The sequence below is a fragment of the Neomonachus schauinslandi genome, chromosome 5, assembly GCF_002201575.2.
Source record: "Neomonachus schauinslandi chromosome 5, ASM220157v2, whole genome shotgun sequence".
Classification (NCBI taxonomy): Eukaryota; Metazoa; Chordata; class Mammalia; order Carnivora; family Phocidae; genus Neomonachus; species Neomonachus schauinslandi.
The window spans coordinates 34,089,164-34,115,216 of record NC_058407.1 but is presented as its reverse complement, the minus strand read 5'-3'; the positions used below and the strand labels follow the sequence as shown (position 1 = coordinate 34,115,216).

Here is a 26,053-nt window from a genome sequence, read left to right as displayed (position 1 = left end):
ACTAATTGACTATTAACTAATTGGTTTATTTCTGGGGTCTTTATTCTGTTCCCCTGATCTGTGTCTGTTTTTATGCCAATACCATATTGTTTTGATTACTGTAGCTTTAGTGTATAGTTTGAAATCAGGGAGTGTGACACCTCCAATTTTGCTTTTTTTTGAAATTGCATTGACTATTAAAGGTCTTTTGTGGTTCCATATAAATGTTACAATTATTTGTCCTATTCATGTGAAAAATGCCATTGGGATTTTGATAGGGATTACATTGGATCTGTGGATTGCTCTGGATATGGACATTCTAATGATATTAATTTTTTAACCCATGAGTACGGAATGTCTTTCCATTTATTTGTCTTCATCAATTCCTTTCATTAGTGTTTTGTAGTTTTCAATATACAGATCTTTTACCTCCTTGATTAAATTTATTCTTAGGTATTTTATTTTTTGATGCACTTATAAATAGGATTATTTTCTTAATTTCTTGCATAATTGCTGTCTTTTCAGACTGTTTTCTGCCATTTAAAAAAACGCTACTGTAATATTGTTTTGTAATTTATTCACTTCATGATAATTTATTAAAAATTATTTTTACATGTTATAATTTTTAAAAAATTGTAGTTGAATTGATCAAGCAAGAGATATTTGAGGAGAGATTCTGTCTATATTATTTTTCTATTTCCATGTGGACACAACACAGGGCTGAAACTAGTAGAATGAATCTCTGATGAATTTTATATTACAAGTAAGCTAGTTTTGAAAAAATAGATTTTGATATTTTTAGTAGAAATGTGGAGAATATAAATGATTTATATGTGTTTATATAAGGATACTCTATCCTTCTTTCAAAAAATTACAAAAAATTACAAAAAATTTTATCATTATACCAGTATTAAAATAAAGCTATGTTTATTATAAAACATAGCTCGTACCTAAATAGAAATCCAAAAATCTTTGAGGAATAACAAATATCAAATGGTAAACAAAATGTCCTTCTATATATAGGAGGCAATTACATGAAAGAACAAAGTAATCAAAATAAGAAATCACTTGAAATGAATGTGGTAACTCTTCAGCCAATCATGCTTACTTTTCCTATATAAATAAGTGTACTTAGGGTAAAGTTTAATTTAAAAAAAATTAGGTAATTAATTAAGTAAAGTTTAAACAGTAGAAAAAGTTTTATAATACCTGTCATTATTACAGTATATATAAAGAGATAAGCTCTAGGCATGTAATTTTTATTAATATTAAAGAAACAGTTAACATTTTAGTGCTGCTTTTGAAATGATGCAGACATACTTTTAACCACTACTGAAGTCGATCATCAATTTGAATTTTTAAAAAGTACCATGATTTATAAAGTGAGCGATTGTTGAAATATATTAACGTATATAAAATAATCTTAAGATGAACAACAATAAAAATGATCCCTATGTGAATTACTGGTTGGGAACATTCCTTTTCAGTCAATTTTTCTACCGTTTACTAAGATGGGACATACTTAAAAACTCAAAAGCATTGTTAAACAATAGAGCAAGAGTGTATATGAAACTGTTTTGACTTCAAAATTTTAGACTGGCTTCCTCATGCTAAAGATGATAAAATTATCTCATTTACACTTCCATCTTCACCTTCCAGTTTTGCCAGTTATAATATCCTCTTTGTTGTTTAGTAAATTATTAAAACATGTGCTTTTGATTCATGTATTTTAGACAATATTAACTCCTCTTTAAGAAAATAAAATAAATTAGAATATTTACACTTTTTCCTATCTTTTTTTCCCCTCAAAATTCTTATTAATCACATCAGGATTTATGACTCTATGTATATATCCTTAGTGGCTTTAGATCTGTATGACAATGGGTCAGTACCAGTTCTTTTTACAACTGTTCTTTCAGCCTCTGCTTGTCTGGATTACCTAGTTCATTAGCTCTTTTTAAATCTTATTTTTTCAAAGAAAGATAGATCCTATAATCCCTGAATTCTTTCACGTTTGAGAATATCTGTCAGTTGCTTTCATTCTTTTTTTTTTTACTTCATACATATTAAAAATTTTTTTTATTCTTATGTTAATCCCCATACATTACATCATTAGTTTTAGATGTAGTGTTCCATGATTCATTGTTTGTGCGTAACACCCAGTGCTCCATGCAGAATGTGCCCTCCTCATTACCCACCACCAGGCTAACCCATCCTCCCACCCCCCTCCCCTCTAGAACCCTGTTTGTTTTTCAGAGTCCATCGTCTCTCATGGTTCGTCTACCCCCCCGATTTCCCCCCCTTCATTCTTCCCCTCCTGCTACCTTCTTCTTCTTCTTCTTTTTTTTTTTTTCTTAACATACATTGCATTATTTGTTTCAGAGGTACAGATCTGAGATTCAACAGTCTTGCACAATTCACAGCGCTTACCAGAGCACATACCCTCCCCAGTGTCTATCACCCAGTCACCCCATCCCTCCCACCCCACCCCCCATTCCAGCAACCCTCAGTTTGTTTCCTGCGATTAAGAATTCCTCATATCAGTGAGATCATATGATACATGTCTTTCTCTGTTTGACTTATTTCGCTCAACATAATACCCTCCAGTTCCATCCACGTCGTTGCAAATGGCAAGATTTCATTCCTTTTGATGGCTGCATAATATTCCATTGTATATATATACCACCTCTACTTTATCCATTCATCTGTTGATGGACATCTTGGCTCTTTCCACAGTTTGGCTATTGTGGACATTGCTGCTATAAACATCGGGGTGCATGTACCCTTTCGGATCCCTACTTTTGTATCTTTGGGGTAAATATCCAGTAGTGCAATTGCTGGATCATAGGGTAGCTCTATTTTAAACTTTTTGAGGAACCCCCATACTGTTTTCCAGAGTGGCTGCACCAGCTTGCATTCCCACCAGCAGTGTAGGAGGGTTCCCCTTTCTCTGCATCCCTGCCAACATTTGTCGTTTCCTGACTTGTTAATTTTAGCCATTCTGACTGGTGTGAGGTGGTATCTCATTGAGGTTTTAATTTGGATTTCCCTGATGCCGAGCGATATTGAGCACTTTTTCATGTGTCTGTTGGCCATTTGGATGTCTTCTTTGGAAAAATGTCTGTTCATGTCTTCTGCCCATTTCTTGATTGGATTACGTATTCTTTGTGTGTTGAGTTTGATGAGTTCTTTATAGATTTTGGATACTAGCCCTTTATCTGATATGTCATTTTCAAATATCTTCTCCCATTCTGTCGGTTGTCTTTTGGTTTTGTTGACTGTTTCCTTTGCTTTGCAAAAGCTTTTTATCTTGATGAAGTCCCAATAGTTCATTTTTGCCCTTGCTTCCCTTGCCTTTGGCGATGTTTCTAGGAAGAAGTTGCTGCGGCTGAGGTTGAAGAGGTTGCTGCCTGTGTTCTCCTTTAGGATTTTGATGGACTCCTGTCTCACATTTAGGTCTTTCAACCATTTGGAGTCTATTTTTGTGTGTGGTGTAAGGAAATGGTCCAGTTTCATTCTTCTGCATGTGGCTATCCAATTTTCCCAACACCATTTGTTGAAGAGACTGTCTTTTTTCCATTGGACATTCTTTCCTGCTTTGTCGAAGATGAGTTGACCATAGAGTTGAGGGTCCATTTCTGGGCTCTCTATTCTGTTCCATTGATCTATGTGTCTGTTTTTGTGCCAGTACCCTACTGTCTTGATGATGACAGCTTTGTAATAGAGCTGGAAGTCCGGAATTGTGATGCCACCAGCTTTGCTTTTCTTTTTCTACATTCCTCTGGCTATGCGGGGTCTTTTCTGGTTCCATACAAATTTTAGGATTATTTTTTCCATTTCTTTGAAAAAAGTGGATGGTATTTTGATGGGGATTGCATTGAATGTGTAGATTGCTCTAGGTAGCATTGATGTCTTCACAATATTTGTTCTTCCAATCCATGAGCATGGAACGTTTTTCCATTTCTTTGGGTCTTCCTCAATTTCTTTCATGAGTATTTTATAGTTTTCTGAGTACAGATCCTTTGTCTCTTTGGTTAGATTTATTCCTAGGTATCTTATGGTTTTGGGTGCAATTGTAAATGGGATCGACTCCTTCATTTCTCTTTCTTCTGTCTTGTTGTTGGTGTATAGGAATGCCACTGATTTCTGTGCATTGATTTTATATCCTGCCACTTTACTGAATTCCTGTATGAGTTCTAGCAGTTTTGGGGTGGAGTCTTTTGGGGTTTCCACACAAAGTATCATATCATCTGCAAAGAGTGAGAGTTTGACTTCTTCTTTGCCAATTTGGATGCCTTTTATTTCTTTTTGTTGTCTGATTGCTGTGGCTAGGACTTCTAGTACTATGTTGAATAGCAGTGGTGATAGTGGACATCCCTGCCGCGTTCCTGACCTCAAGGGGAAAGCTCTCAGCTTTTCCCCATTGAGAATGATATTCGCTGTAGGTTTTTCATAGATGGCTTTTATGATATTGAGGTATGTACCCTCTATCCCTATACTCTGAAGAGTTTTGATCAAGAAAGGATGCTGTACTTTGTCAAAAGCTTTTTCTGCATCTATTGAGAGGATCAAATGGTTCTTGTTCTTTCTTTTGTTAATGTATTGTATCACATTGATTGATTTGCGGATGTTGAACCAACCTTGCAGCCCAGGGATAAATCCCACTTGGTCGTGGTGAATAATCCTTTTAATGTACTGTTGGATCCTATTGGCTAGTATTTTGGTGAGAATTTTTGCATCCATGTTCATCAGGGATATTGGTCTGTAATTCTCCTTTTTGGTGGGGTCTTTGTCTGGTTTTGGGATCAAAGTAATGCTGGCCTCATAAAATGAGTTTGGAAGTTTTCCTTCCATTTCTATTTTTTGGAACAGTTTCAGAAGAATAGGTATTAATTCTTCTTGAAATGTTTGGTAGAATTCCCCTGGGAAGCCATCTGGCCCTGGGCTTTTGTTTGTTGGGAGATTTTTGATGACTGCTTCAATTTCCTTAGTGGTTATAGGTCTGTTCAGGTTTTCTATTTCTTCCTGGTTCAGTTTTGGTAGTTGATACATCTCTAGGAATGCATCCATTTCTTCCAGGTTATCTAATTTGCTGGCATATAGTTGCTCATAATATGTTCTTATAATTGTTTGTATTTCTTTGGTGTTGGTTGTGATCTCTCCTCTTTCATTCATGATTTTGTTGATTTGGGTCATTTCTCTTTTCTTTTTGATAAGTCTGGCCAGGGGTTTATCAATCTTGTTAATTCTTTCAAAGAACCAGCTCCTAGTTTCGTTGATCTGTTCTACTGTTCTTTTAGTTTCTATTTCATTGATTTCTGCTCTGATCTTTATTATTTCTGTTCTCCTGCTGGGTTTAGGCTTTATTTGCTGTTCTTTCTCCAGCTCCTTTAGGTGTAGGGTTAGGTTGTGTACTTGAGACCTTTCTTGTTTCTTGAGAAAGGCTTGTATTGCTATATACTTTCCTCTTAGGACTGCCTTTGCTGCATCCCAAAGATTTTGAATAGTTGTGTTTTCATTTTCATTGGTTTCCATGTATTTTTTTAATTCTTCTTTAATTTCCTGGTTGACCCATTCATTCTTCAGTAGGATGCTCTTTAGCCTCCATGTATTTGAGTTCTTTCTGACTTTCCTCTTGTGATTGAGTTCTAGTTTCAAAGCATTGTGGTCTGAAAATAGGCAGGGAATGATCCCAATCTTTTGGTACCGGTTGAGACCTGATTTATGACCTAGGATGTGATCTATTCTGGAGAATGTTCCATGGGGACTAGAGAAGAATGTGTATTCCGTTGCTTTGGGATGGGATGTTCTGAATATGTCTGTGAAGTCCATTTGGTCCAGTGTGTCATTTAAAGTCTTTATTTCCTTGTTGATCTTTTGCTTAGATGATCTGTCCATTTCAGTGAGGGGGGTGTTAAAGTCCCCCACTATTACTGTATTGTTGTCAATGTGTTTCTTTGCTTTTGTTATTAGTTGCCTTATATAATTGGCTGCTCCCATGTTAGGGGCATAGATATTTACAATTGTTAGATCTTCTTGTTGGATAGACCCTTTAAGTAGGATATAATGTCCTTCCTCATCTCTTATTACAGTCTTTGGTTTAAAATCTAATTTGTCTGTTATAAGGATTGCGACCCCAGCTTTCTTTTGGTGTCCATTAGCATGGTAAGTGGTTTTCCACCCCCTCACTTTCAATCTGGAGGTGTCTTTGGGTGTAAAATGATTCTCTTGCAGACAGCATATGGATGGGCCTTGTTTTTTTATCCAATCTGATAGCCTGTGTCTTTTGATTGTGGCATTTAGCCCAGTTACATTCAGGGTAACTATTGAAAGATATGAATTTAGTGCCATTGTATTGCCTATAAGGTGACTGTTACTGTATATTGTCTCTGTTTCTTTCTGGTCGATGTTACTTTTAGTCTCTCTCTTTGCTTAGAGGACCCTTTTCAATGTTTCTTGTTTGCAAATTCCTTTAGTTTTTGTTTGTCCTGGAAGCTTTTTATCTCTCCTTCAATTTTCAATGACAGCCTAGCTGGATATAGTATTCTTGGCTGCATATTTTTCTCATTTAGTGCTCTGAATATATCCTGCCAGTCCTTTCTGGCCTGCCAGGTCTCTGTGGATAGGTCTGTTGCCAATCTAATGTTTCTACCATTGTAGGTTACATATCTCTTCTCCTGAGCTGCTTTCAGGATTTTCTCTTTGTCTATGAGACTCATAAGTTTTACTATTAGATGTTGGGGTGTTGACCTATTTTTATTGATTTTGAGAGGGGTTCTCTGTCCTTCCTGGATTTTGATGCCTGTTTCCTTCCCCAAATTAGGGAAGTTCTCTGCTATAATTTGCTCCATTATACCTTCTGCCCCTCTCTCTCTTTCTTCTTCTTCTGGGATCCCAATTATTCTAATGTTGTTTCATCTTATGGTATCGCTTATCTCTCGAATTCTGCCCTTGTGATCCAGTAGTTGTTTATCTCTCTTTTTCTCAGCTTCTTTATTTTCCATCATTTGGTCTTCTATATTACTGATTCTCTCTTCTGCCTCATTTATCTTAGCAGTTAGCACCCCCATTTTTGATTGCACCTCATTAATAGCCTTTTTGATTTCTACTTGGTTAGATTTTAGTTCTTTTACTTCTCCAGAAAGGGTTTCTCTAATAACTTCCATATTTTTTTCAAGCCCAGCTAGTATTTTTAAAGTGATGATTCTGAACTCTAGATCTGACATCGTACTAATGTCTGTATTGAGTAGGTCCCTGGCAGTCGGTACTACCCCTTGTTCTTTTTGTTGAGGTGATTTTTTCCGTCTTGTCATTTTGTGCAGAGGAGAATAGATTAATGAGAGAACAAAATGCTAGCAGAGTAACAACGTCCCCAGAAAATATACTCTAAACAAATCAGAAAAGACCTGAAGCAGTGGAACAAGAAACGGAAAGAGAGAAAAAAGAAAAAGAAAAAGATAAAGATAAAAACAAACAAAAACAAACAAAACAAAACAACAACAAAAAAACCTGAATGTGATCAAATATGATCAGGCTGGTATATAGATCAGTGCCACACACTAGATTTGGGGTGTATTTTGGTCTGTTAGAAGAAAGTGCCTCCCAAAATTTTAAAGAAAGAAAAAGTTATATATGTACAAAAATAAGGGTTGATATGATGAAGGGATGGAATATGACCGTAAAGATGGAAATTATAAAAAATTTTATAAAAGGAATTGATAAGAAGTTGTTTGAAAAAAGAAAGAAGAGGATTTAAAAAAAGAAAAAAGAAAAAAAGGGAGAGAATGTGATCAGGCAGGAGAGTAGAAAACACCATATACTAGAGATTTAGGGTATATTTTGATCTGTTAGAAGAAACTATCTCAAAATTTTAAAGGGAGAACAACTTATATATATATGCCAAAAATACGGGTAACTACTATGAAGGGATAGAATATGACTCTAAAAATGAAAAATAAAAATGTTTTTTTAAAAAAAGGGATTGATAAGATGTTGGTTGAAAAAGGGAAAAAGAAAAATTCAAAAAAAAAAGAAAAAAAGACAGTTAAAAAAAAATTAACTTTGAACTACTAAAGAATCATAGTAAAAAAGCCATGAATTCTATGTGCAGTATTCCCCTAGCGCTGGAGTTCTGCCGTTCTCATTGATCCGTAAACTTGGTCTTGGCTGGCTGTTCTTGCTGATCTTCTGGGGGAGGGGCCTGTTGCAGCGGTTTCCAAATATCTTTTCTGGAGGCGGAATTGCCCCGCCCTTGCCCCCTCCCGGCTAAGTAATCTGCTCGGGTTTGCTCTCCGGAGCTTTTGTTCCCTGCGAGCTTTCCGTACAGCTTTGGAGGCGGGGAGTGAAAATGGCGGCCTCCCAATCTCCGCCGCGGAGGAGCCGAGAACTCGGGGCCCCGCTTCTAAGTGAGCCCCCAGAGAAAAGCCGTCAGTCACTCCCGTCTCCCCGGTCTCCGGCCGCACTCCGTGCTCACCCGGCCTGTGACCGCGCGTTTCTATCTCTGGCACCCGACCCCGGGTGGAGTCTCCAAACCCAGCAGATCCCTGCGGCGCACTCCTGCGCGGCTCCTCCCAGGGGAGGAAGGTGAGTCTCCCCGGATCTGCCGCTTGTTGGGTCCCTGCTGGAGGAGCAGTGGCCCGACTGTGCCGCGGATCACGGTTTATGGCAACCCCGAGCTGAGAGCCTGTGCCTGGGCTCCGCCTCTGCAGCCGGCTTCCCCGCTCCGATACCTGGGAGCTCTGCCACACTCAGGCACCCCCGGTCTTTCTGTGACCCCGAGGGTCCTGAGATCACACTGTCCCGGAGGGTTCCACCCCCCGCTTAGCCACCAGAGTGACGTCCCTCAGCAGAGCAGACTTTTAAAAGTTCCAATTTTGTGCTCCGCGGCTCTATCACTTGCCAGAAGCGGCCGCCGGAGGCCCCTCCCCTGCCGTCTATCCTCCCGAATATCGCCTGGGATTCACTTCTCCGCACGTCCTACCTTCCAGAAAGTGGTCGCTTTTCTGATGAGAGAGTTGTTGCTCTTCTTTTCTTCGATCTCCTGTTGAGTTTGTAGGTGTTCAGAATGGTTTGATCCCTATCCAGCTGAATTCCTGAGAGGAGACAAAATCCAGGTCTCCTACTCCTCCACCATCTTCTTGCTTTCATTCTTGAAATAGGAGAAAGCTGTGCATTCTACTTTTAGGTAACACTTTCACTTGGTACTTTGTGACATTGCTTCACTGCATAAGTGATAGTGTGTGTTGCTACTGCAAGTTAGAGGCTGTCCTCATGACTGAGTTCTGTGAAGATACCTGAATAACACTCCTTGTCCTTGATCAGTAACTTAACCAAGAAACATCTTATAATCAATAAATCCACAAATTTGTTTTGGAATGTAATGTCCCTTTCAAACTACAGATTAAGTTATTCCTTTGTTTCTGGAAAATTTTGGTTTTTATATATTTGAAAACTTTTTTGTTTTAGTTCTGTTTTTCAATCATAGATGATCCATATTTTGGTTGAGTTTGTCTTTCATGTCTATTATAGTTCAATGTCATTTTATTTTTGGCTTTCTTCATATTTTATTCTCAGTGTGATGATCTCTTTTTTTTGTGGGCATTTCAAGCTTTAGCTCTCTATTCTGTGCAATGTTGTTTCTAAGTAATTTATTAGTTCTGTCATGGTGTTATTTTGATCCATTGTTTACCTACATCTGTTGTTTTAATATCTTTGAATTCTTGTTACATTAAATTTCTTTAAATATCCTTCTATAGCCCAAAGCATTTTCAACATATTTTCTTCTTTCTTGTATTTTCTTCTGAATAGAATCCTTACTGTATTAGTTATATATTGTTATGAAGCAAAGTACCCTAAAACAGCAATTTAAAACCAGAAACATTTTTTCATATTTTCTGTGGATCAAGAACCTGGGAGTGGCTTAACTGGGTGGTTATGTCTCAGGATCTCTCAAGGGGTTGCAGTCAAGCTGTCAACCAGGACCGCTATCATCTCAAGGCTCAATGAGGCTGAATGATCTACTTCCAAGCTCATTCACTTGTTTGTTGGCAGGCCTCTCAGTTCCACATATTCTTTAAATGATTTCCTTTTTTTGTCATTAAGCTAATTTTTAGGTTATGTATATATATGTGTATGTATATTTTAATGCACATCCTCCCTCACTGTTATATATAGGCAGATGTTTTAGAGATCTTACCCAGTCTCCATTTACTATTTCACTGAATTTCCTTTAAAACTTTCATCTTAAAATCTAAGAGGTATGCCCTATTATCTCTGTACAGAGTTCCCCTACTTTGGCTATATAACAAACCCTTTTGATAAATAGCAGTATCAGGTTTTCCCAAGTTTTTCTTCAGGTCAGCAATCATTGTTGGTAGTGGTGGTAGTCAGGATTAAATAACACTTCTATTCAATATTTGCTCTGATTTTTTTTCCCCCCAAATAGATTGTTTTTAAATATATATTATGCAAGAAGTGCATTCTCATTTAAATTTTTTTAAATAGAGAATTATATAATGTAAGCAATAAAACATTATTTACCCCTTCTCTCTTATTTTGTAAGAGTAACCACTGTTCACAGTTGTTTATGGATCAATCAAGATCTTATTCTAGGCAATACAATTATAGATGTGTAGATTTAGATTCAGACTCACTCAATAGCTAAAAGCCTATGTATGCAAATTAGGTTTTACACACAGTAATAGATTATGAACCTCCCTCTTTGGCAGATTACTTCATATTGAAGATTATGTGCATTCATTTTATAAGATACTCCATAATTTATTTATTCCCTTAATGATAGACATTTAACTTACCTCCATTTCTTTGTTTTAAATAATACAGAAAGGAGTCTCTCTACATTTACTTTATAGTTGTGTGTGTATTACCATGTAATGGATTCCTACAAGTAGAAATGGTGTGTCAAGTATTCCTCAATATCTGAGGCTTGAAATCATGGTAATTCCACCAAATTGAAATCTCAGATTGTTGAGTAAACTAATTATACCTTCTCTATATATTGGCTGAAAATCATGGTGTCTTAATATTTGAAATTAGCTGATAGACTTTATTTAAGTCCTCCTAGCCTAACATGTCACACACTGATACTGGTTTTTACATATACAGACAGCCCTAGGGTGGAAGTATGTGTGGCATGTTTGAGGAACAGCAATGAGGTTAACATGCTAGAATGAACTAAGAGAAGGGGACAGTAGTAGAGGATGAGTTCAAAGATAGGGTTTTGTGGGCCATTTTAAGGACTTTAGAAGACATTCTCTCCATAATCAAATATTTAAAACATAGTCTACACTCCTTGTCCCCACTTTTACTGCACTGTTCTTCCATCCTAATTACTCTATTGTTGTCTCTAACAAAAATCTTCAGCTAACTTCATGACTGCCAAGGCAGTGGTCTCCTCTTATTCCTTGGCACACTGTTGGCTATATATAACTTAGTGTAAATAAAAATACCTTTGATAATTGTAAAATGTATATTATTTTTTTATTTTTACTAACCAACTGTGATCATCACAGAATTCTGTTTGCCTTTTCCTCTTGTTCTCTCCCAATTGTTCTGCTGCTTTATCTCCTACTTCCTTTCAGCTTCTTATGCCAAATCCTTTAGCTTTCCTCAGTGTGTGACCTGATGTTTCATTCTTGGTTCTCTTCTTGGGTGACCTTTGAGAAGTTTCACAAATGCATTCCCAACTTTAAATGAGTTAATAGAAGATTCTGTTTCTGGATAGCTCTGAATAACTTAAGAGTAAAGTACATGGCTTTTAAAAATATTAAGCTGTGGAAGTAAATTGCTTAAGATGTTTAAATATTTGATAAAGGACATTTTATTTTACACAACTACAAATTTTTATTAATATTTCCTTCCTCCTTGAATGCCTTTAAACTGCTTCAGTGGGTTAATTGATGTTCATTGGGGATGATCATAAGGCATACTAAATTCCAGAGTATTTTCTATTTCAGCAGACTTCAAAATACATTTTAGCTAATATATATTTATTATTACATGTAATATACTATTTCTAATACCTTGGAGTTGATAATATATAATATATATAAGATAGTTGACTCTGTTACTTAAACTTAGTCAACTATCTTATAAGACAGAACAATTCACTCCTTGAATAATATCAGATGACAATTTTTTCTAAGTTATACTTGCTATTTTACATTACAGGAAAATACCAGTATATTAATTCTAGATAAGAACTTAAAAAATGTAAAATTACTGCCTAAATTTAAATTTAAGTCTCTCTCTTCTATGGGTCTTTCTATGCATTTTCCTGCTTTTCTTAGATAATGTATAATTTATCATTATAAGAAAATTAACTCTTTAACATAAAAATGTATTCCTTTTTATACAAAATAATAATCCATAACTAATCATCCATAAATTACATACATACAAAATAATCATCCATAATTAAGTTGTTTTGACTCAAACTATTAGAAACATTACAATTTTGAAATACAATTTTTCTTCAAGTGTATCTCTATGAAATATTTGTACAATACACTCAATTCTATTACATTATCTAAATTTTTAAAATATGATACAGCATTAAGTTTTCTTGTGAAATCTTGGTAATATTACTTGATTCTTCCTTTTATTTCTCCATTTTGATATAAGCAGACTGCCCTTTCCTTCTGGAAATTACAATGTATAATCAAAAGAGCAAACCTTGAGTTAATGCTTTAAATTTCTCCTGGATAAATTTATTACATAAATTCCAGATATTATTTTTATACATAATTATGTTTCTTTCAAGATTATCTTTCAGTTTATTATCAATAACTTTTTTTTTGGTTGAAAAACTCATGTTTATTCCAACATTTAATTGAATAAAATATTTTGGGGCTTGACAAGAAAATCACAATGAAGCTTGATTCTCCAAGGTTTAGGCTCAATGACTCCCATATGTACAATACTCACTAAAGACATTCTACTAACCAGTACCTACTTTAGACCTTAAACCATATTTCCAATTTCTAGAACTGCCTATTTCATATAATAGGGTGGTGCTTAGAGAGATCGTATCTAGTCCAATATTCAATCTAAATAACATTTTCTAGATTTTTAATATTTTCCATGAAACATTTACAGACTTCTTCAGCATTTCTTTCCAGTGCTAATTCCTGATAGCTTACTTGAACAACCTTCTCAGTTTTGTTCTTATAAGTGCTAAGCTGTAGTCTAAGATTCCTCTGGTATTTTTTATATAGTATCATATTGGTTTTAACCTTATCTGGGCAACAAGGAGGATACTTGTGACAATCTTGAAATACCTGAAGAATATGCTAATATTTCATTGTTGTTAATATGGTGGCACCTACTTGACTTGGGGGAATCTAAGATAGCTATCTCGATGGTAGGAAAGTAGCATTTCAATGTTATATATTCAACCTTAAGGAAGTAATCAAACTTCAAAGACCCTGAAACTGGGTTGAGAACTATTTTTTTAAGAAAACAGGTCCTTCTATCTCTCCTTTGTTCTGTTGTCATTTGAAAATAAAGCATTCAATGCCCAATGTATACTTTTTAGTATTTTGTTCAGTTTCCAATTGTGTGTGTGTATATATATATATATATATATATATACACACACGTATCAATGTCATTCAAAAATATATCTTGTAGGTACAAGTTTAAAAAATAATACATTTTACACTTACACATTTTTCACAGGAATACGGGCTAAATCTTCACTTGTAATTAGAAATATTGGGAAATATAAAGGTGCAATAATTTAGAAATCTCACCTTAGATTCTGGAAGAATATATGATACAAGTGATCTTGGAAAATTTTTCTTCCAGGTGGTTTAGAATCTCTGAAAAATCTTCAGCAACTAATTGTGGACCACAATCAATTAATTAGTACAAAAGGTCTTTGTGATACTCCTACCATTATATACCTGGATTGCTCACATAATCATCTTACTAAAGTTGAAGGTATTGAAAACTGTGGATTGCTCCAAGTACTGAAGTTACAGGGAAATTATCTAAGTGAGGTAATTTCTTTAAATTATTGGCTTCTTGATTAATACAACATTTTCTTTTGATAAAAAATCAATTGCATGTTTTAAAAGCAACTTTGTTTAATTTTCCTTTTTTTTTTTTTGCTGATCATCTGTATGTGATTTCCAGTTTACTTAAAACTGTTACATACTTCTATTAAAAAAATGTTCAACATAGAATATTTTGTAAAGAAATCTAATTTAACATTAGTTTTTCAGAACACTAAAATAAATCATAACTTTTCAGTTATATTTCAGTATATAAGTGGAGCCAAATGTATGTAATGAAATTCCAATTAAAATTTACCATGAAATAACTTTTATTAAAAAAACAATTCTAATTGTAAAGTTAATTCTTAGAAATTTTATTCATACTAAAATTCTTATAACATTATAGTTTCATTTATGATATGTAGTTTAACAGAATATACCTTTTGTTACTTTTAATAGATTTTATGTTTTTAAATTTTGTTGAATAACAAAAATATTTTACTTAATATAAGCTAATGACCCAAATTTAAATATAGCTTCCGTCCTTGGAGAATCATGTTCTACTAAGAGAATTGCACCTGGACGATAACAGCATTTCAACTGTGGAAGCATTTTCTTCATATTGGTTGCCTTTATTACAAAACCTGACTATCTCTCAAAACAGGTAAAAACAAATTGCATAAGTACTAAATGCATTGAATGATTGCTTAAAGTAAATACTTGATCTTCATAACAAGTAGAAAGGTTGTTAGTTTTTACCAGCAATTCAGTGAAAGTGCATCACAATAAATTAGTACATAAATTAGAAATATAACTTTATAGAATTTGAAAAAGTAGTGTATTGGCATACCCTTGAATTTAAGTAGAATTTTAATTGTCACTTATCCTACTCCTTTTGTTTCTTCTCAAAGACATACTTGTAGAAATCTCCCAGAGCAGGTTTGTTTATATTTGTAAAGAATATAGTCCTTGGAAAATGCAGGAGGTAGTTAATTTAATTCAGGATGTCTCATTCTCTCAAGTGGTATTTATTAAGTCCTGGAAGAATGATTTTTAATCTGCTCTCAACTTGCATGTCTTTTTGTAACTGTTAAGATTGATTTAAATTCGATTTCCCTAAGGTTATAAAGTAACACTTAAAAAAATACCTTAACATTAAATCGAGATGGGTACCTGACACAGAAGATCCATTTGAAACCACCAAACATCTGGATCTTTGCAGAGAATAAATGTCTAAAACCAAAACAGGAACACAGTATGTGTATGTATCCCTCTGCTTAATATTTCATTGAGACCTATTCACTCTAATATGATTAATTTGTTCATCAAAGGCACATAGAGTAGAGGAAAGAAACCACCTTTAACAAGAAATTGCTTTTTTGGGTTATACAACTCTTGCAGAACAAGTGCACAAGTACAACCCGATTTTAATACATACATATTTTTTTCCTAAAAGAACCATAAAATTTTCTCACATTCTTTCCACAATAGTGCTCATCCTCTGAGCATGTACATCCCAAATGATTTAACTTCTACCTATTAAACTATTCCACTATTTGACAAAGCAAAAACTGAATCTGTATTCAAAAATTCCCTTAAATTATTTTAATCGGATCTAATATATAAAAGTTTATTTGGTTTTAAAAGGGCATTTATTATAGAGCCAGCTCTATCAGATAACACTGTTTAAATAATTTGGGCCATCCACAAACTCATTGGATCTTTTCACAATATTTTCCAGGTAAGAAACACAATTTCAATAGAAATATTCAGCTATGCTTTGGTCATATGCAGTAAATCACTCAGTAATTGACATACCTCATACATTTTATAGAAGTGGATCTCAAGCCACATTCATGAGAAAAATAATATTAGAAGAGATTAGAAAATATTCAAATCAATACCATTTTTTTTTGAGAAATGATGCCTTTAATTTTTTTGGACAATTTAAACTATCAAAGAAATCTACTTTTAAAAGTTAAAATTAATACTAGCTGATCGACTTTTGCCCTATCAGTCTCATATGACTTATTTCCCATATCAATCTGATATGACTATGAATTATATAAACTAGATCACTAGACATTTGTTAGAATTAATAATAATAATTGGAGGGCGCCTGGGTTGCTCAGTTGGTTAAGCGACTGCCTTCAGCTCAGGTCATGATCCTGGAGTCCCAGGATCGAGTCCCGCATCGCGCTCCCTGCTCAGTGGGGAGTCTGCTTCTCCCTCTGACCCTCCCCCCTCTCATGTGCTCTCTCTCTCTCATTCTCTCTCTCAAATAAATAAAATCTTAAAAATATATATATATAAAAAAAAGTAATAATTGGGGTACTTAATCCAAATAACCCTTATTTATAAGTTTGTTTGCTTAACCTTATAACATTTGGATATTGATGTAGTGTTTGCTATTTTGGGGAGCATAGAACTGAGTAATATATGTCCTTAGCATAAAAGAACTCTTAAGGGGTGCCTGGATGGTGCAATTGGTTAAGCATCGGACTCTTGGTTTCAGTGCAGGTCATGATCTCAGGGTCTTGAGATCGAGACCTGCCTGGAGCTCCGTGCTCAAGCGTGAGTCTGCTTGAGACTCTCTCCCTCTGCCCATTCCCATGCCTGCTCTCTCATGCTCGCTCTCTCTCCCTCTCAACTGAATAAATAAATTGTTAAAAAAATTATAAAAACAAAAAAAAACAAAAAAAAACAAAAAAAAACAAAAAAAATTATAAAAAAACTCAAGAATGGAAAAACTTAAACTTTTGAATTTAACTATATAAGAAAAGTCAATTTATTATATAATATATGCTGTTTTGAATTTTTTAATAATACTGTCACTTATATTTGAATATATTCTTTGTGATCTCTCATAGTTCTTTGCACATTTAACTTTCTATCGTTTCTGAAAGGACAGAGGGAAAAGGCCCATGGACATCAGGGAAATGCGATTGTTAGATGGAAATGGACATAGAGAGTAGTAAAATCATTTCTTGAAATCATAGTGTAAAAATGATCTTCAACCTTAGGATTTTTCACAATAAGCTAATACCATTAACTGCAGGAATTACCCATCTTACATTAAACTTTTACATGTGCATTGACTTTTTCAGAACTATATCAGGTTTGGTAAAACTCAGGATCAGCCAATCTGGGTTTGAATTCTGAATCTACAACTTAAGTTGTCAGTTGACCTTAAGCAACTCTTTTTTTACTACCGGGGCCCGGGTTTTTTTTTTTTTTTTTTTTTTTTTACATATAAAAAGGGTAGTAATACCTACCTTACCTATTTTATGGGATTCTGATATTTACCCAAAAGGAAAATATATGTCAATACATTTTGCAAACCTCAGATGAGTTTTATAAATGTGATATTTGGATATGTGATTGGTATGTCTTTTAAATTGTATATATTTTTCTTTTAATTTCTGATAAATATTTTCACCACAAGGAAGAAATTATGTGTCCATATGCTTTTTTTCCCCAAACAAATGAAATACAATAAAGAATGATACTTAGTACATACTGTTTGAATACATGTTTCATCTTGACTTCTGTTTTAAATTTTCATTAGGACATATGACTGTTTTAAGTTTGACTCAGCAGAGTCGTAACTAGAAGACTCTCGGCTTCATGTCTTTCTACTTCCAGTGAGACTCTAAGTAGGAGCAGAAAGTGGAAACTATTACCCATTGGCTGCTCATTGTACAAATCTTTTGCTTTTTGTCGTCTTTGAAATTTATATCTTTTTTATGCCCAGGGCTAATGTGACAAGGTCAAATGGTATTAGGTTTTCACTAATGTCCTTTGTCTTTCTGGTTTGAATTTTCTTGGAAGAAATATACACAGATTGTCAGTACAAGGAAAAGTTCTAGAGGTTTAAAAAAAGAATTCTACTATTAGGTTTCTACCATCCTAATGAATAGTCATAACGGTGAATGAATAGCCAGTTTTCTTGATCAAATTTTTTTTAAAAAAGAAAAAGAACATGATTCTAAAAGCATGGCTATCTGAAAAGAAAATTTAATATAAAAATATTTTGTCAAACTAAATATTTCTTTACTTGCATTGATTTTTGAAAAGAGAATTTTATTTTTAATTCTATGACTTCATTGGTTATTTTATTGGTTGTCTTCAACCTATATGTTTCCTATACATTGCCATATATAACTTACTGGTTAAAAACATGAAATAGTCTGAAAAAAAGGGGAAAACTCATGATCTGTTTATCTTTCAAAACCCTTTTAGTAGAAGGACAAAGATTTAGTATTAGAAATTAATTAAAGCTACAAAACAAGTAAGAATTTTCTTGTTGATAAATGTATTAGAATTATATTGAAGAACTTAAATTTCTTATTTGTAATAATAATGATCCAGAACATGCCTGAGTAGGAAAATCATAAAACTAGGACTTAAATCCACTAATTATGTATCAACAAAGTTTTAAATTTTCCTTCTGCCCTCCCTTCCTTTCTCCCGCCTTTCCCTCCCTCCTTCCTTCCTTCCTTCCTTCTTTCCTTCCTTCTTCCCTCCCTCCCTTCCTTCTTCCCTCCCTCCCTTCCTTCTTCCCTCCCTCCCTTCCTTCTTCCCTCCCCTCTCCCTTCTTTCTTTTTCAGGTACATGTGACTTTTTGGTAAATTTTACTATTTAGTAGTTTGTATACAAATAATGAAGTGTGTGTGTATATATATATATACATATATAAATGTAATGGCCAATATTTTATCACTTTTTCTTTTATTACCTTGGGTTTTTTTCCTCCTAGAAATCGTTTTTAAGAAGTGGTGTTGTGTAGGTTTGATATAAATAGTAATATTGTATTTAGGTTTAGCTACAGTCAGAGAGAACTTTTTCCAGCCTCATTATTTGGTCTGTTTTTCATAGGTAGTATCTTCTGTCTCTCTGCTAATGCAGAACAGGATAGTACAAGAAAAGAGTCAAGGTTAGTACAAGGGTTAGTTTTGTGCCAGACTTCCTGAGGCTTCCCAGTCATGGTATTATTCTATAAGCTTCTGACCTTAGAATAATAGATTTTTTTTTTCATGACAGGGAGATGGTAGAAATAAAGATGTAAAAATGTCTGCCAGGACAACTGGAAGGACACTATAAAAAGCAAGAGTGCAAAAGAAGTGGTATTAATGCATACTTTTTTTTTTTCCTTTGGTACTAGAAATATTCTGTAGTTGAGGCATATTTTGAACTGTATGGAGTTGCAACATTTATAGGGGGACTTAGGAGACTTGTATTTATAATGAGTTTATATTTGAAGCAAAGTAATTTTTCTGTTGTTTAAAAATTGAGAAGAGCTGGCTTAATTTTTATTTCTAAATAGCTATGGTAATGTGATATTATATTACAGAAAAAGTGTAGACTTCCCTTAGTTGGACATGCAAATCAAACTAAATTAATTTTCCCTTCATGGCTGTTGTTTCCAATGATGTGAATATCACTTATTTCCTTTACTTGAATTTGGGCTCTTAATGACAATATATCTTAGAAAATGATAGAAACTTTTAAAAGTAGGAGGAAAAGTCATTATTACTAGAATTTAAATATACATGTATTAATAATAAGTATTATTTTTAAATGTTAACATATTTCTGCCAAACTTAAGTTTATTCTATCTATATAAAATCTTTTCTATTATTATGTTCCTTCGAAGCATACTTCTAACTTAGAAATAACCTTAGTGTAACTTTGGATAGTTGCAGTACTGATAATACTTTCAATCTGGTAAACAAAAAAATTTTTTTTTAAAATTTTATTATGTTATGTTAATCACCATACATTACATCATTAGTTTTTGATGTAGTGTTCCATGATTCATTGTTTGCATATAACACCCAGTGCTCCATTCAATACGTGCCCTCTTTAATACCCATCACCAGGCTAACCCATTCCCCCACTCCATCCCTTCTAGAACCCTCAGTTTGTTTCTCAGAGTCCATAGTCTCTCATGGTTCCTCTCCCTCTCTGATTCCCTCCCGCCTTCATTTTTCCCTTCCTACTATCTTCTTCTTCTTCCTTTTTTTTTTTAACATATAATGTATTATTTGTTTCAGAGGTACAAGTCTGTGATTCAACAGTCTTACATAATTCACAGTGTTCACTATAGCACATACCCTCCCCAATGTCTTTCACCCAGCTACCCCATTCCTCCCATCCCCCACCACTCCAGCAACCCTCAGTTTGTTTCCTGAGATTAAGAATTCCTCATATCAGTGAGATCATGTGATACATGTCTTTCTCTGATTGACTTATTTCCCTTAGCATAATACCTTCTAGTTCCATCCACGTCGTTGCAAATGGCAAGATTTCGTGTTTTTTTTTAATGGCTGCATAATATTCCATTGTGTGTGTGTGTGTGTGTGTGTGTGTGTATCATATCTTGTTTATCCATTCATCTATTGATGGACATCTTGGCTCTTTCCATAGTTTGGCTATTGTGGACATTGCTGCTGTAAACATTGGGGTGCACCTGCCCTTTGGATTACTACATTTATATCTTTGGAGTATATACCCAGTAGTGCAATTGCTGGGTCATAGGGTAGCTCTATTTTCAACTTTTTGAGGAACCTCCATACTGTTTTCCAGAGTGGCTGCACCAGCTTGCATTCCCACCAACAGTGTAGGAGGGTTCCCCTCTCTCCACATCCTGGCCAACATCTGTCGTTTCCTGACTTGTTAATTTTAGCCATTCTGACTGGTGTGAGGTGGTATCTCATTGAGGTTTTGATTTGGATTTCCCTGATGCCAAGCGATACTGAGCACTTTATCACATGTTTGTTGGCCATTTGGATGTCTTCTTTGGAAAAATGTCTGTTCATGTCTTCTGCTCATTTCTTGATTGGATTATTTGTTCTTTGGGTGTTGAGTTTGATACGTTCTTTGTAGATTTTGGATACTAGCCCTTTATCTGATATGTCATTTTCAAATATCTTCTCCCATTCTGTCGGTTGTCTTTTGGTTTTCTTGACTGTTTCTTTTGCTGTGCAAAAGCCTTTTACCTTGATGAAGTCCCAATAGTTCATTTTTGCCCTTGCTTCCCTTGCCTTTGGCAATGTTTCTAGGAAGAAGTTGCTGCGGCTGAGGTTGAAGAGGTTGCTGCCTGTGTTCTCCTCTAGAATTTTGATGGACTCCTGTCTCACATTTAGGTCTTTCAACCGTTTTTAGTCTATTTTTGTGTGTGGTGTAAGGAAATGGTCCACTTTCATTCTTCTGCATGTGGCTATCCAATTTTCCCAACACCATTTGTTGAAGAGACTGTCTTTTTTCCATTGGACATTCTTTCCTGCTTTGTTGAAGATGAGTTGACCATAGAGTTGAGGGTCCATTTCTGGGCTCTCTATTTTGTTCCACTGATCTATGTGTCTGTTTTTGTGCCAGTACCATACTGTCTTGATGATGACAGCTTTGTAATAGAGCTTGAAGTCTGGAACTGTGATGCCACCAGCTTTGCTTTTCTTTTTCTACATTCCTCTGGCTATTTGGGGGATTTTCTGGTTCCATACAAATTTTAGGATTATTTTTTCCATTTCTTTGAAAAAAGTTGATGGTATTTTGATAGGGATTGCATTAAATGTGTAGATTGCTCTAGGTAGCATTGATGTCTTCACAATATTTGTTCTTCCAATCCATGAGCATGGAACGTTTTTCCATTTCTTTGGGTCTTCCTCAATTTCTTTCATGAGTATTTTATAGTTCTCTGAGTACAGATTCTTTGCCTCTTTGGTTAGATTTATTCCTAGGTATCTTATGGTTTTGGGTGCAATTGTAAATGGGATCGACTCCTTAATTTCTCTTTCTTCTATCTTGTTGTTGGTGTATAGAAATGCCACTGCTGTCTGTGGATTGATTTTGTATCCTGCCACTTTACTGAATTCCTGTATGAGTTCTAGCAGTTTTGGGGTGGAGTCCTTTGGGTTTTCCACATAAAGTATCATATCATTTGCAAAGAGTGAGAGTTTGACTTCTTCTTTGCCAATTTGGATGCCTTTTATTTCTTTTTGTTGTCTGATTGCTGTGGCTAGGACTTCTAGTACTATGTTGAATAGCAGTGGTGATAGTGGACATCCCTGCCGTGTTCCTGACCTTAGGGGGAAAGCTCTCAGTTTTTTCCTATTGAGAATGATATTCGCTGTGGGTTTTTCATAGATGGCTTTTATGATATTGAGGTATGTACCCTCTATCCCTGAACTCTGAAGAGTTTTGATCAAGAAAGGATGCTGTACTTTGTCAAATGCTTTTTCTGCATCTATTGAGAGGATCGTATGGTTCTTGTTCTTTCTTTTATTAATGTATTGTATCACATTGATTGAATTGAGGATGTTGAACGAACCTCGCAGCCCAGGAATAAATCCCACTTGGTCGTGGTGAATAATCCTTTTAATGTACTGTTGGATCGTATTGGCTAGTATTTTGGTGAGAATTTTTGCATCCATGTTCATCAGGGATATTGGTCTGTAATTCTCCTTTTTGGTGGGGTCTTTGGTTTTAGGATCAAAGTAATGCTGGCCTCATAAAATGAGTTTGGAAGTTTTCCTTCCATTTCTATTTTTTGGAACAGTTTCAGAAGAATAGGTATTAATTCTTCTTGAAATGTTTGGTAGAATTCCCCTGGGAAGCCATCTGGCCCTGGGCTTTTGTTTGTTGGGAGATTTTTGATGACTGCTTCAATTTCCTTAGTGGTTATAGGTCTGTTCAGGTTTTCTATTTCTTCCTGGTTCAGTTTTGGTAGTTGATACATCTCTAGGAATGCATCCATTCTTCCAGAGTATCTAATTTGCTGGCATATAGTTGCTCATAATATGTTCTTATAATTGTTTGTATTTCTTTGGTGTTGGTTGTGATCTCTCCTCTTTCATTCATGATTTTTTTTATTTGGGTCCTTTCTCTTTTCTTTTTGATAAGTCTGGCCAGGTGTTTATCAATCTTGTTAATTCTTTCAAAGAACCAGCTCCTAGTTTCATTGATCTGTTCTACTGTTCTTTTGGTTTCTATTTCATTTATTTCTGCTCTGATCTTTATTATTTGTCTTTTCCTGCTGGGTTTAGGCTTTATTTGCTGTTCTTTCTCCAGCTCCTTTAGGTGTAGGGTTAGGTTGTGTATTTGAGACCTTTCTTGTTTCTTGAGAAACTTCTATTGCTATATACTTCCCTCTTAGGACTGCCTTTGCTGCATCCCAAAGATTTTGAACAGTTGTGTTTTCATTTTCATTTGTTTCCATGAATTTTTTAAATTCTTCTTTAATTTCCTGGTTGACCCATTCATTCTTTAGTAGGATGCTCTTTAGCCTCCATGTATTTGAATTCTTTCCAACTTTCCTCTTGTGATTGAGTTCTAGTTTCAAAGTACTGTGGTCCGAAAATATGCAGGAAATGATCCCAATCTTTTGGTACCAGTTGAGACCTGATTTGTGACCTAGGGTGTGATCTATTCTGGAGAATGTCCATGGGCACTAGGAAGAATGTGTATTCTGTTGCTTGGGATGGAATGTTCTGAATATATCTGTGAAGTCCATTTGGTCCAGTGTGTCATTTAAAGTCTTTATTTCCTTGTTGATCTTTTGCTTAGATGATCTGTCCATTTCAGTGAAGGGGGTGTTAAGTCCCCTACTATTATTGTACTGTTGTCAATGTGTTTCTTTGCTTTTGTTATTAATTGGCTTATATAATTGACTGCTCCCATGTTAGGGGCATAGATATTTACAATTGTTAGCTCTTCTTGTTGGATAGACCCTTTAAGTATGATATAGTGTCCTTCCTCATCTCTTATTACAGTCTTTGGTTTAAAATCTAATATGACTGATATAAGGATTGCCACCCCAGCTTTCTTTTGGTGTCCATTAGTATGGTAAATTGTTTTCCACCCCCTCACTTTCAATCTGGAGGTGTCTTTGGGTGTAAAATGATTCTCTTGCAGACAGCATATGGATGGGCCTTGTTGTTTTATCCAATCTGATAGCCTGTGTCTTTTGATTGTGGCATTTAGCCCAGTTACATTCAGGGTAACTATTGAAAGATATGAATTTAGTGCCATTGTATTGCCTATAAGGTGACTGTTACTGTATATTGTCTCTGTTTCTTTCTGGTCGATGTTACTTTTAGTCTCTCTCTTTGCTTAGAGGACCCTTTTCAATATTTCTTGTTTGCAAATTCCTTTAGTTTTTGTTTGTCCTGGAAGCTTTTTATCTCTCCTTCAATTTTCAATGACAGCCTAGCTGGATATAGTATTCTTGGCTGCATATTTTTCTCATTTAGTGCTCTGAATATATCCTGCCAGTCCTTTCTGGCCTGCCAGGTCTCTGTGGATAGGTCTGTTGCCACTCTAATGTTTCTACCATTGTAGGTTACAGACCTCTTGTCCCGAGCTGCTTTCAGGATTTTCTCTTTGTCTATGAGACTCATAAGTTTTACTATTAGATGTCGGGGTGTTGACCTATTTTTATTGATTTTGAGGGGGGTTCTCTGTGCCTCCTGGATTTTGATGCCTGTTTCCTTCCCCAAATTAGGGAAGTTCTCTGCTATAATTTGCTCCAATATACCTTCTGCCCCTCTCTCTCTTTCTTTTTCTTCTGGGATCCCAATTATTCTAATATTGTTTCATCTTATGGTATCGCTTATCTCTCGAATTCTCAGTTGTTTATCTTCTTTTCAGCTTCTTTATTTTCATCATTTCTTCTTCTATATCACTAATTCTCTCTTCTGCCTCATTTATCCTAGCAGTTAGAGCCTCCATTTTTGATTGCATCTCATTAATGGCCTTTTTGATTTCGACTTGGTTAGATTTTACTTATTTTATTTCTCCAGAAAGGGTTTCTCTATATCTTCCATGCTTTTTTCAAGCCCAGCTAGTATCTTTAAAATCATCATTCTGAACTCTAGTTCTGACATCTTACTAATGTCTGTATTGATTAGGTCACTGGCAGTTGGTTCTGCCTCTTGTTCTTTTTTTTTTTTGATGTGAGTTTTTCCAACTTGTCATTTTGTCCAGAGGAGAATAGATGAATGAGAGAACAAAATGCTAACAGGGTAACAGTGACCCCAGAAAAGTGTACACTAAACAAATCAGAAGAGACCTGAAACTGGGGGAAAAGAAAGGGAAAGAAAGAAAAAAGGGGAAAAAAAGAAAAAGAAAAAGATTTAAAAAAAAAGAATATGGTCAAATATGATCAGGCTGGTGAATAGATCAGTGCCACACACTAGATTTTGGGTGTATTTTGGTCTGTTAGAAGAAACTGCCTCCCAAAATTTTAAAGAAAGAAAAACTTATATATGTACAAAAATAAGGGTAAATATGATGAAGGGTTGGAATATGACTGTAAAGATGAAAATTAGAAAAGATTTTATAAAAGGAATTGATAAGATAAAAGGTGGTTGAAAAAAGAAAGAAGAGAAATTAAAAAAAAAAAAAGGGAGAGAATGTGATCAGGCAGGAGACTAGAAGAAAGCCATACACTAGAGATTTAGGGTATATTTTGGTCTGTTAAAAACAACTGTATCCCAAAATTTTAAAGAGAGAACAACTTATATATATACTAAAAATAAGTTTAACTACTATGAAGGGATGGAATATGACTCTAAAAATGATAAATAAAAATGTTTTTTTAAAAAGGGATTGATAAGATGTTGGTTGAGAAACGGAAAAAGAAATATTCAAAAATAATAGTAAAAGAAAAAAAGAAAATTAAAAAAATTAACTTTGAAACACTAAAGAATCAGGGGGAAAAAAGCCATGAATTCTATGTGCAGTATTCCTCTAGTGCTGGCGTTCTGCTGTTCTCATTGATGGGTAAACTTGGTCTTGGCTGGCTCTTCTTGCGGATCTTCTGGGGGAGGGGCCTGTTGCTGTGGTTTTCCAATGTCTTTGCTGGAGGCGGAATTGCCCCGCCCTTGCCCTGTCGGGCTAAGTAATCTGCTCGGGTTTGCTCTCCGGAGCTTTTGTTCCCTGCGAGCTTTCCCTACAGCTTTGGAGGAGGAGAGTGAAAATGGCGGCCTCCCAATCACCACCCTGAGGAGCCGAGAGCTCGGGGCCCCACTCCTCAGTGCACCCCCAGAGAAAAG

The 26,053-nt window shown here is 35.1% G+C and overlaps 1 protein-coding gene across 1 annotated transcript in view; it reads left to right on the top strand.

The window, feature by feature from the left end:
• The window catches only part of LRRIQ1 (leucine rich repeats and IQ motif containing 1), a 199,301-nt gene that overhangs the window by 39,687 nt on the left and 133,561 nt on the right, over positions 1-26,053 (top strand). The window contains exons 10-11 of the mRNA XM_021687506.2: positions 13,807-14,000; positions 14,534-14,661. Of these exons, the coding sequence (XP_021543181.2) occupies positions 13,807-14,000; positions 14,534-14,661 (322 nt within the window). The remainder of the gene's footprint in view (positions 1-13,806; positions 14,001-14,533; positions 14,662-26,053) is intronic.